At 43.1% G+C, this 12,787-nt stretch overlaps 1 protein-coding gene across 4 annotated transcripts in view; it reads left to right on the top strand.

Moving 5' to 3' along the window:
* Nucleotides 1–6,293: 6,293 nt before the first annotated feature.
* Nucleotides 6,294–12,787, top strand: part of LCORL (ligand dependent nuclear receptor corepressor like) — an 80,522-nt gene continuing 74,028 nt past the window's right edge. For all 4 annotated transcript variants that reach the window (XM_014889005.2, XM_088163201.1, XM_014889006.2 and 1 more), the window contains exon 1: nt 6,294–6,546. In XM_014889005.2, coding sequence (XP_014744491.2) covers nt 6,399–6,546 — 148 coding nt within the window. In that variant the 5' untranslated portion in view covers nt 6,294–6,398. The remainder of the gene's footprint in view (nt 6,547–12,787) is intronic.

Below are 12,787 nucleotides of genomic sequence, written 5' to 3'. Positions count from 1 at the left end.
AAGTTGGTTATAAAATTGCAGCCTAGTCTGGAAACTGCAGCTGGAAAGAGGTGCAAAGGACTCCAAAACATGAATTTCTGCAGTAAAACCAAAAACCTGCTACATGCATACACCTTCCTCATCACTGACTCACACTCCTAGGGAGATAGTAGACATGTAGGAGGTGATACCCTATGCTCTGCTTTCTGGGCAATGGCTCTCAGGGAGCAGCCAACTTGAGAACTGGGTGTTGCTTATGCAATCCTTCATTTACATTGCAATTCTTTGGGGAGAAGAAACCACCTCCTGTGATGTTCCACACATGCTGTATCTTGTCACATGCTCTGTTGGTTCAACTTTCATACAGGGAAACTTACCCAGTCTGACATTCCATAAAAGGAAGGGTAAGATTTGGGGGAAAAAATTATTTATTACCTTAAATAATAATTAAGCTGTAGCCTGCAACAGAAGTAACAGTCCTTGTTTTACTTAGTTTTAGCAAGTTCTTAGCTACAGTAATTGTAAAAGTCACACATGAAGACATGAACAATTCTTTGTCTTTTCAACTATAATACAAGTTTGGATTACCCATGCATTCTCTGATGGCTGGCTCAGTATTTCATGTCCATCTCTAATATTAAGCTGCAATTAGTGATCTATTCTCTCTGGATTTAATAGCAGTATATTTTCAGCTGCAGAGTTGCTCTGGTGATGGCATACTTAAATTACTTGGCCACATGGGAAACTTTAGAGAGAGTGAGTGACATTACTTGCCTGTGTGGAACATAGGATAACGGTTTAAGTGGAAGGAAAAACAGCCATATTTGATAGATAGTGCTATAGAGACATTACTTAGGAGTATATATCGGATTTTACCTTCCCTCCAAATTTAATTTTAATAGTCAAATAATGACATGTTAAAACAGCAGCCTAATCTACAGTAATTTGTTATTTTCTGGCATTTCAAGCTGACTGCTTTTACTAACGCACCTTTTTCTGCCAGAGTAGTACTGAAACAAGATATATCATCCTTATAAGAACACTTTGAGAATATAAAACGTTTTTAATTAGTACCAAACAAAAGTTTCTCTTCTACTTGTTTTTTATAATATAGCACTATGGAGTGTTTCATATAGTTGCATATTAATATTTTATTTCACCTTACAAGCCAAGTGTTGTTTAAAGTCCAATTTTTTTCAACCTTACTGAAACATAGCTCTTCTTTGAGGAATTATTTTTACTATGTTCAAGTGTGCTCAGCTGATCATAGAAGTTGTGTGATTTTTTTGTTTTTCTAGTTCTAAGAGTTTGTCTAAATAAAACACAGCCTCCATCCATGCGTTCCCTTGCATAGTAGAACATGCATGTGATGAAATCATGGCCCTTTGGCCCCAGTATCACCAGATCCTTAGTCTCTAAACAGTAAACAACAAACAAAGACCTGAAAATAACCTATGAGAATTTCACTGTATATTCTAAAATGGTATATAATGGAGAACTCTATTCACGTTTTAGTTACCCACATAAAATCAAGTGCATCTATTTTATAAACATTTACTGTAGAGTGTCATTATAATGCATGCTTCCATATATCAAACAAGGCAAGTTTGATATATGGAAGTGACATCTCTATTTAACTAAACTAGCTGATACAAGTAGATAGGACATGAAGAATATTGGTGTTCTTGAAAGCCTGCCTGCTTTTCACTAAGCTAATTAGATGATGTGATACGAGCACATCCGCTCAGATAAAAACTTTGTTTCACCTAGTTAGATGCTCACAGATTTAAGAGCACTACTGCTAGAACACAAGAATCATATTCCCATTTTTTACCTTCCTATACAAATGATAACGATGTTTGTAAAAAAATGGTCATCTGCCTGAAATGCTTCATGTACTTAGAATTAGGTCAATAACAGGAACAGAAATACAGGCAGCGGAATCAGCTAATGCCAACCAGAACCAGAAAAGCAGACCCTGTAATTAGGGGTCAGCAGTATTTTTAATCGTATATTCTACCAAAATACACAGTTATTGAACACTAAACATGTATCCTGAGCTATACCCGGTATGTGTGATGTGATTTTGGGGGTTTTCCTGTGCAGGGCCAGGAGTTGGATTCAATGATCCATATGGATCCCTTCCAACTCATAATATTCAATATACCCTGAAATTTCAGGTATAAACAGACAATTTCTTTCTTCATCTATAAGATAGATTTTCGACATTAAATTAAAGTCTCTCCACCCATCACCATTTGTAAATTATTCTGAATTTTATACGAGCATAGAGATATAAAAGATGTAAACCTGGAATGCTTACAAATCACACTTTTTCTTGGTGATCTAAAATCCAGTGAGGAGACCTGAAGTTGCCTGACTTTTCTGCTCAGTTAAAAAGCTCATTCTTCCACTTGTGTATGAAATGGCAACTTTTCCAATTGTTTCTATTAGAGTTTGTTCTTTCATTTCCCTTCATTTTCATTTAGAACTGATGACAATGCAAAGAAATGTTTGGAGTTTAACTTTCAAGATTCACAGGGCCCCTAACCCAAATATCAGCAACATCTGGATTATGAACATATTTTTGTGTATCTTCACACTGATTGAGATTGTCGTGAAAATTCAAAGTCTACTAGATTAGGGATAATCTTTTTACCTGGGCTGTGCTGCTTGCCACCACAGACACAGAAGTGATAGATAATGGTCTGGCCCCTCTCTCACAGAATTCTTGCTGTACTGCTCTACAGCTTCTGGTCCAGCTGCCTCTGCTGAAGGAAAAAGAGTGATCATGTCAGTATTTATTGTGAAGTATCCCCTAGTGTCATTATTTCCACCCTTCTATTTTTTGTTGCAGTATATCTTTCAAGTATCAATTATCATCTGCAATATTAATTCATAAAGCTATCACACAATTCATCATTTAACCCTTTGTGTTTTACTAAGACACTGAGTTTCAAGGTTTACAAATTGTATTCATGTGAGAGAGGAGCTCACCACTGACTGCATCAGCAGAAGGCTCGCTACAAGGTTTTGACTGTTCAAGTTAGACTGTTTTAATTACACTTCATCATTGCCCCCAGTTTCCATAAAGCAGCACTTATGTGACAAAGAGCCAGGCAAAGCTGTCTGTGCAGGAGAGAATTTCACCTTTGGGGACTAATTATAAAAAGATTTTGGTGATGAACAATTTTGCAATGTTTCAATAAGATATTTAAATCTCCCCAATGTGTTAAAAAATTAATTTAACAATTAATTCAAAATGTCAGATGGGGTTGTGGTATCAAACTGTAAGCATCTCTAAGTGTTATAATTTCTCTTTACCCCCAAATTAATATAAGATTAAACCTGCAGGAAGAACAGCAGTAATAATTCTTGTAGGTTCAAAAAGAATTGTACTGGACTGTGTCTCCAGAGCCATTTCTAAGTAACTGGCACTCTAATCCCATAAAAATTAGCAAACCCAGGCAGCTAAAATTAACCAAATTGAAACTACCTCTCACAGCTTCAGATTCTGCCCTCAATCAGCCTTGGAGTTTTGATCCAACCCTTGTTCAGAAAACTGGAAATGTTTCTATAAAATCAAGTACAAATCTACATAAGAAGTAGTCTCTTGGCTGAAAAGTCATTTTCATAGAGGAGAAAAACCAGTACCATTAATGTAAAAATAACATCCCTGAAGGTTTGATGAAGCAGGATCCTTGGCTTACCTGGTCCAGTTTTTTTGGAAAAATAACCATCTCCAAGGGAGGGAATGGTGCAAAACTAGTCTCTACAGCATATCTGATTTCTAGGCAGTATTTTCATAAGGACTAGGAGTTCAAAACCTAGGCAACTATAAAAATTCAGTTGGAAATGCTTTCTTCCTCCTTTTCTCCTTCTCATTGAAATCTGTCCACCAAGGATTTTAGTTTTTTTTAATTTTTCCTTTCATACCTGGAAAAGTCTCTCAAACAGGAGAAACCTTGAAACTGCAACAAAAATTATGTTAATTTTACAAAATGGGGAGTGGGGGGGGAGGGGGTGGCAGTGTTAGTTCCTTCCCTACTCTTTATTTAATCACAGAAGCCTCAAAATAAAACTCTTCAGATGTGGGACATTTGTGTCCCTATGAAACTGATTCACATCACATAAGCTCAGGGATTCAGTTGAACACCACTAATTTAAAATTCTTCTGTGTTGAATTCATTAAGCTCAATTAGCTGCTTTATAGAAGTGACAAAATTTATTTTTATGAAATTTCTTTACAAAACAATTATGTGATCTGCATTCTATTCCCAAAGTTTGGTTTGGTCCAGTGGAAGCAGAACTGAACTTCAGGGACCTACAAGCAATCCCTGAATGTGTCCTTCACCCATAAAAAAAAACATCTTTATGAAGGAAATATCCACCAGGTAAGGTTTGCAGCAGAAGCCAGTTCATGACAGATTTGTTTTTAACCAGTCTTATGGCAAAAAAAAAAAAAAATACAGGACGGGTACTATTAGCTTGAAACCGATGCATTATCCAAGTAAGGTTACATTTTCATTTGTGTGGGTTTTGTCTTCTCGGAATTACCTTGAGTTTTGCCATTTCTTTGTGGAAAGACTGAAAATTTTTGTTGCTGTTTGGAAAGCCAGTGTGAAACCCAAGATACTTGCAAGAGATCTGAGGTGAAGAAGGAGATTGGTAAGCTGCTGCTTATTTATTGCTGGCTGCCATGATGAAAAGTTAGAGGAAGCAAAAGGCTGCCTTTACACCTGCACTTCCAGTCCTGCCATTCTCCTAAAAGGCTCCACTAAAAGGTGGTAAGTGCTCCACTCCAACATAGCCCTGCTTCTGACTGTCTGCACAGGTATGTAAGGATGAATGAGTGGGGAATAACTTCCCCTTCATTGTTCAGACTTGAAGGTCTTCTGCAGTTTTGACACAGTATTGCTGCTAATAATTCTGCTTATGTTCCAGAACAAGAAGAAAATTGGGTATAGATAGTGATTGGTTTCTTTCCAGTCTTGCACCTTCAAAAGGGGAGAAGCAATGGTACCTTGTCTTTGCTGTGGCCTTATTCAATCTTATTTTCTTTTCCAATCTCTAAATAAGCACAGAAAATGTAATTTCTTGTTGAAGTGACACTGCTTACAAAGCCTGGTATGAGAAGGAAAGCATGTGGGAAGAGGAGCCACTCAAAGACGTACCAAGATCTGAGAAAACTGCAGCTCTTGGTTCTTCTGTATAGGGAATTAAAGACTGCTAATTGCTCTCTTGCAAGACATGGGTAGCGACTGTCACATTAGACTGCTGCGGAGGGACGTGTCTTGCGCTGGAGGCACAACACGAGGGTGACCGTGCAGAGCAGCACAACCGCCCGTCCAAATGGCTGTAAAACGCTCCAAAGTAATCCAACCTGACGTTTGTGTGTTAACTCTCTTGCAGTTACCTTAATCTGACTTCAGTTCGTAGGTTGATAGTAAGCCTTCTCAGGCGTGCTCCCGGATACTGAACTGAACTGATTTGGCTCCTAGTTTTCACGCTAGTCTTTTCCAAAGGGGTGGTGGGAGATACGCTGTGTGACGGCAGCGCCCAGCAAACCTCCCTGTCCGTCTCTACACGACCAACACCCCCGTAAAAATTGGGCTGAAAGCAAAGCCGTTGAGAACAGACTGGTGAACCGGGAAGCAGTTCGGAGAACTTTGAAAATCTCCCTACGGAGTGAATCTGGCGAGCTGGCTCGGAAGGCACAGCGCTGTGTGACAGCCGCGTCCGTGCGAGTGTGGCAGGGACGGAGGGGGAGCGAGCCGGCGGCAGTCCTGGGGCAGGTGCGGGCGAGGGGCTGGAAAAGGCGGAGGGGCACCTGAGCCAGGAGCCCGGCTCCAAGCAGCCCCCAGGACAGACCATGGGATGAAGGCGAGACCTGCGCCGGTTTTCGAGGTGGTCCGAGCCTGGCGCTGTGAAGCGCGAAGCGCTGCGGCCGCTGGCAGGGCCAGCTGTGCGGTCCACCCGGGGAGAAACCTCGGGGGCGGTGCCGCTCCCCTCCCTCACGAACTACAGCTCCCGGCGTGCCTTGCTGCCGCCTGCCCTGGCCGGGCCAGAGCAGGTGGCGCGCTGCCCTGCGGGAGCTGTAGGCCGGGGGAAATCGATGGGCAGCGGGGCAGTGGCGGGCAGGGAAGGGTTTTCGGTTCTCGACCCGGGCCGCGGTCTGTGAAGGAGAACCGGGGCCCGGCCCGGGCAGGGCGGGCGGCGGGGCGGGGGAGCCGCGGGGAGCGGGGACGCGCGTCAGTCAACCCGCCAGGCGGCGCGCGCGCTCCCCGCGCCGGATGCTGAGGGGGGGAAGGGGGGGAGCGGGCGCGCGCTCGACGAGGCAAAGGGGGGTGGGGGGGAGGGAGAGGAGCCGGGGGAGCGCGCGCTCGTATGTAAATGAGCGGGCGTGAGGTCAGAGGCAGATGGAAAAGGGAACAGAAGGAATGGCCGCCGCGGCTCCCGCTCCTCCTGCCGCCGCCTCCCAGTGCCGGAGCCCCCGCTGCACGGCGGAGCGCAGGGGAGTCCGCCGAGAACTCGACTCCTGGCGGCACCGGCTCATGCACTGTGTGGGTAAGAGAGGGGCTGGCGGCGGCGTGTCCTGGCTGCAGCGGGGGGCACCGAGGGGCGGGGGACGGGGCAGCGAGCGGGGTCTAAGAGGGGAACGGGCAGCGGGGCGGGCGAGGTTCTCCGAGCTCAGCTCTGTCGGGTGGGCGGAGGAGGGGGAGCGGGGATGGAGGAGCGGCTCCAGCGGCTTTCTTGGAGGGCGGGAGCGGAGACGGGGTATATAGGGGAGAGCGAAGGTCCTAAGCCGCCTCCGGGCAGCAGAGGGTGGGTGTTAAGGCTTCGCCTGGGGCCGCTGGGTCCCTCCCGTCACGGCCGACCGAGACCATTTCTCGGCTCGGGTCCTTTTGTCTCGGCTTCTCGTCGTTCGCGCGGTGAGCGCCGGTGGCTGCCCCCCTCCTCTCCTCTCCTCCTCCATCGCCAGTGCCTGGGGGGCGGAGGGGGGAAGGGAGCCCGCCTCTGTGTGTGTGTGTGTGTCTGTGTGTGCGTGCGCCTTTAAGAGGGAGCCGCTCCTGCACTGACGGTTGGGATTTGAAGTTTTCCCTCCCCCTGGAAGTTGTCATGGCGACGGCAGCTCTGCCCCCCCCGCCCCCGGGGCTGCCCCGGTGGCTCTCGTGCCGGGAGGTTTCCCGGGTCACGTGACTCCCCCGCGCGTGTCCGGCTGGCGGGGGCGCGCGGGCACCGGCGGCGTTCCCGCCTGGAGGAGCCCCGGGACCGGGGCTGCTCCCGCTGCGCTCCGCCCGGGCAAACGCAGCCTCCCCTCCCGCCCCGGCTCCTGTTCCTGCGAGCGCTGGCATTCGGCACGTGTGCCGCCTCGGGGCGGCGGGCGCTTCGGCTGGGTTTTTTGTTTGTTTGTTTATTTGTTTTGTGGAGATGGGGTGTGAACACTCAGGCCAGGAACTGCTTATTTGTATTGTTTCAACAGACGTTTCCCTTCTTGGGGAAACAGAATCTTTGATCTTCAAGTAGAGTGTTAGAGTCAGTGCCGATCGTCCCCGATGGCTGAGAGGGGAAGCACATCTAGTGTGTCTGGGAGGGTGAGCAGCACTTCGTTCAGTGTTTCTGCAGGCGCTTGAGACTACAGCAAAATAAATGGTAAATACCTGACAAGCTGGTATACCTGTATTTACAGGCAGTTAGCACTGTCCGAGTTCATGGATTCTTCACGTTTTTCAGTAACCTGATAACTGCTTCATATGCACAAGCTTCTGGATCTAGCTGCTTTGCCCCGATAGCGCTTTGTAAACACCTGTTATAACACCTGCGTATGCTTGCAGTGTCTTTTTATTCCTCCAAGTTATGGTATTTTTTAGAAAATAGAGTCTTCTAAACACTACTACGCTATATAACGCTTCTAATGGAAAGAACACAGTTTAATTAACTAGAGTGCCAGTTTATTGGCATAGATGCTGTGATAAGGTGTGAAATCTGAGGATGGATATCTCTCACAAGTGGCACTTTTTGTCGTTGCCTGTTATTTAATGGTATTTCACTTAAAAGTTTAAACTAAAATCCCAGAAGTCTGCCTGACAGTGGATGGCTGAAGGAACCTTCGGGTGGTAATTGTACACTGTCAGACGTGTTTGAGAAACAGTTGCACAGCACAACCCTGAGAACACTGAGAAGTGTAAACAAATACAATAGGTTGAGTGCTGTGCTGGGCAGGTCTCCTGGGTTTAGGGTACTTCTTCAGAGTTTCCTCTTGGGTTAGCCTTTCACTGAGAATTGCTAAGTGCAAAACTGTCATGGAATTACTTACATTTTACACTATGGTGTTGCTTCGCATTCAGCTTTGTCTTATTTGGAATAAAAATTAAGGGTGTGATTTCTTTGTATATTCATGATGTGAAATTCAGTTAATAGAAAGGACCCCTGAAATTACTAGCAACTGCTAAAGGAGAAAGGACATAGGTTATGGTTTAATAGTTAGTCAAGAGCTATCTCGGTTAAGAACTGTTACCTGGCAGGCCTGTTGAGCAGCCCTTATCAGAGAGAGAGTGTAAACAAAGTGGCAAGAAAGTGAATAGTCAGGATAATGGAGGTAGAGTATACTTAACAGGTTTGGGATGGGGTTTTTTTTGGGGGGGAGTGTCCCTTTACTCCTTTGAAATCCTGTTGCATTAGATTCTGTAAAATAACCTCCTACAATAGCTAAAAATAACTTCTAAAGTAAAAATGGTTCACTCTTCTGACTTGCGAAAGTATTTCTAGGGATTTGAAGAGTCTAACAAAGTTAATGTTAACTGTAAGGTCTAAACAATAGCTGGGTTGATGGCTGAAATGGCAACATGGTGGAGGAAGGAGTGGAGAGTATGATGGGTTTGGCAGTCTTCTCAAGAATCATGTGTTTGTAGTAAAGTGAGGAAAAACAATATGGTAAGGCAGTAGTCCCCCAGTTCTTGAACTTTTTGGATGAACAACTTTATGTTGATGTCTTGTGTCACTTACTGTATTAATACTAATTTTGATATTGGCAATTCTGTAGTATAATTAATGGAACACTTTGAAATAATTTATCTGTCAAGGATTCCTCATCTACTTTCTTTATGGAAGTGGTGAACTGAGACTGAGGTAGCACCGCCGTAACTCCAGGTGCACAGTGAACACTGTGCATATTTGCAACAGTGACACTGCTGCTCAGAGGGATCAGTTGCTGAATCGTTCGTTGGTGAAAGCCTGGTTGCAGACTTAACTCTAAAGCCTATGCACATATGTAAAAGCTTGGGGTTTGCCAGCCTAACACGTTAATTTGTGACCTGCAGAATATGATTTAAAGTGTCATGTCAAAATATTCAAACACTTAAAGAATTTGAAAAGAAAAACAGTGATAAAATTTCACTGACATTGCTGAAAATTTGTTTATTTGGTATCTAAACATACTTGAAGGTATAAAAGACTCCACATGGTAAATGAATGGAATATATTAGCAGAAATTTGAAATAGGTGTTCAGTACAAAATGTCTGTTCAGCTGGAAATCTTGGTGTGTGTTATGTTGAGCACTGACATTCCTAAGATGCTTAGACTTGTGCTTATTGGGTGTTCCTAACTTTTGCATGACTCGATCAGGGTTCAAAACTAGATGCTCTTAAAAAGCACCTGGAGATCTCAATTCTTTTGATGTCCTTACAGCTGTATAGTATGTGCTAACAGGTATTGCTTATACTTACCAGCACTGCTCACTGATATGTCACAAAGACTGTACCTAGGACAAAACATAACTAACACAAAATAACCTAATTCTAAATTGTGCATTTATAGAAAAGTGCCAGAAAGCTCAGAATTTAAGTATCTGAGTTGGCCAGTAACTTGCGTTCTGTGGTTTAAATTGCAAGGTATTTTACAGAGGTGGATATCAGAAGGATTAAAAAGTGGTCTTTGATTAGAACTTTGTAATATGAATTGATTAATTCTATTCCCTTGGATTGAGAGGTTTTGGCAGTATGGAGCTGTAAGTCTAGCTTTGTGATCAGCCCAGTTTCATTTGAACTTCGTAGGTAGAGTGCTGGCAAGTACTTTGAGTTCCCATTATTTTCATGAATAGGCACAGAGGAGAGACCAAGTATGGGTGGGATACAAGAAAGCTTCAAGCACAGGATTGGGCTTTTTGCTGTGTTATCACAGTAGCCTGTGGGTGAGGTTTGGAGCAGTAATATAGGGCTTTTTAATAGAAAGTGCCAGGTAATTCCAACCATGGATGTTGGAATCTTGATAGGACTCTGCAGTGCATTATCAAAATATAGCAGTGTTTAAGTAAAACTTTCAGTGAAAGATTAAAGTACTATTGCTACTTCTTCTAAAAATATATATATTACTATTTCGAGGAAGTTTTACTGTCCCTCTGCTGCTGCTCAAGGGCACATGTTTGTCAGGAAATAGCCTTGGTATTTCTTTCTTACGAAAACTGAAATTTGATCAAAATGAAAATCCATTTTTGCATGCTTGTGAAATCTAGCATACAAATACTCCTTTACTCTTGTTAAATTTTTTCGGACTTTTTTTTCCTTCAAAACTAGGATACATTAGTGCATCTAATTTTCTTTTGCTAGATCTAGAGAGGGGTTTTTTTTTGGTTTTTTTTTGGGGGGTTTTTTTGGTTTTTTTTGTTGTTTTTTTTGTTTTGTTTTTGTTTTGGTTTTTTGGGGGTTTTTTTGGGGTTTTTTTAGTAATTGAACTCCTGCTCCAGCTTACTGTTTTTGAACAAGCGGTCTCAAAAGTACACTTTCCAAGAAGTGGAATTAGCCCCAAACAAGAGATTTATAGTTGCTTCATTTGGTGGTATCCCCACACTTGGCAACACTCCTGCACTAAATACCTTGTATCTTTATTCCCACAATATGCAGTAGTATTCTCACTTTCTGTGTGGCTGTAAGTACTTTGCAACAGGTTAGTGTCACTTTTTTTTTTTTTGTATTATCACTATGGTTTTAAGTGATTTTCTATGGTTGCCACTGTAGTAGCGGGAGAACCAGTTATTGTGTTACACATCTGTAACGTCCTTGTGTATCTAATAATGATTTTTGTGGTGGCCCAGTGCTCTGTCACTGAGTGGCTGTCAGGCCACTAACAGGCTGCATGCAATAGTGACTTCAGTTCATACTGAAGTCTGCTTTGAACTCTTTTGCTTCCTTGGCACTCCAGCATCTTTAAACAGCCAGGAAGCCTGCTATGGCCATAATGCCATCATCCAGTATTTTGGGCAGTAAGATTGGTGTAAGGTGCTCCTGTGGGTCTGTTGTCTGCTATGATGCAGAACCCTTGGTGTAATTCCAGCATGAAGCACATCAAGGAAGTAATCTGAGGGTTACTGCAGATATTGGAAGAAGAGCAGGAATTAAATGTAGATCTCAATCACAGCACAGGTTCACAGGCAGTTTTTGATACAATGAGGGAAGATGGTATCATGTAAGGGAATGGCTCGAACTGGTATTACAGAGTCAGGTGTGCAAGTAGGCATTAGCATTGCAATTATGAACCACAGTTTAAGAATGAAATAAAGTGCCATTTTTCATTGTCAAATCCCATGGAATTGTTACTAGAATGGAGTAATTGCAATTATGACTGTATGTTCACGCCTCTTGGATGCTTGAATCAGCACTCATTGGACCCCTGTATGATCTGCTTTAACTCAGTATCTGGTCAAATGTTGTGGGGTCGGGGGTTTGCAGAAAAAAGCCAAAACTGATGGCTCCTGCTGCTAGCACGAGGATCCAGATGGGCCTTTGCAACAGAAGCAGCATGGGTAATAGCAGAAAGGAGCCACTGGATTGGTTTAGCTGACAGGAATGGAACACAGTCTTAAACGTACTATCCCAATTTCCCCTGAACAAAACAGGTTAACAAAAGAGGAAAAAACGATCAGTGTGTGTATATAGGTCATTGGAAGTTGCTGCAGTGTATGTATTGCATTAACTGTCTTTAGATTGAAGTAAGACAAAGCACATAGGGTTTGTTTTGTATTGGACTACCTCTGTTTCAGATATGTAGTATTAAATCAGCTTCTTTTCTGTATCCTCTCACAATCCATTTCAACTCATCAGCTTTTCTCTCAGAAAGAAGTAATTCACCACTGCCGTCATATGCTTTTGAAGGGCTATCTTATGATTGACTCTTGAGAGAAATTTCTGTATGGTGAAAACAGTACAAGAAAAGTTAGATTAATGACACCCAGAGATTTAGTTGAAAAGGCAGAGGGAGGAAGTTCTGTGTATTTAGCTGTGGATGTAGTACTAGTTCACTGATCCCTTGAGAACCTGCAATTGTAAGGATCTGTGGAGCATAATTCTTATGAAAGTCGAAACTGTACCTGCTACATTGACTAATTCATGGATTATGTAGCATGCATGCAGTGCTTGGTTTGAATTCTTTGCACATGGAGCAGAAATGTGTTACTGGGCATGAAAGCAGATACATATTTCCAGTAGTGTTGATAAAACCTGTGATTGGTTTTTGTGCACCCTGTGTCTAGATACTGGTATGTGGAAGCAGTTCAATTTTTAAGTGTTCCAGGAACTACTGTAATCTTTGTCAGTGTTTCTAGGCATAGCTTGAACTTTCTCATTGTATGTTCTTGTATTGTACCTGTGTACTTTTTATGTGCTGATAGAGAGCTGAGAAATTTAAACTCTATCTGATAGTCTTTCTACATTATAGGCACTGAGAATTTCCTAAGTTGGAACTTGTGTAAACCAAAACCATGGAGTGCAAATAAAGTCCCTGCAACTCCCTCTCAGTTCTTCTTTTGATTTGGCA

This window comes from Sturnus vulgaris, chromosome 4 (genome assembly GCF_052056855.1).
Source record: "Sturnus vulgaris isolate bStuVul1 chromosome 4, bStuVul1.hap1, whole genome shotgun sequence".
Taxonomy (NCBI): Eukaryota; Metazoa; Chordata; class Aves; order Passeriformes; family Sturnidae; genus Sturnus; species Sturnus vulgaris.
The sequence above is the reverse complement of the archived record's forward strand: the minus strand, read 5'-3'. Positions and strand labels throughout refer to the sequence as shown.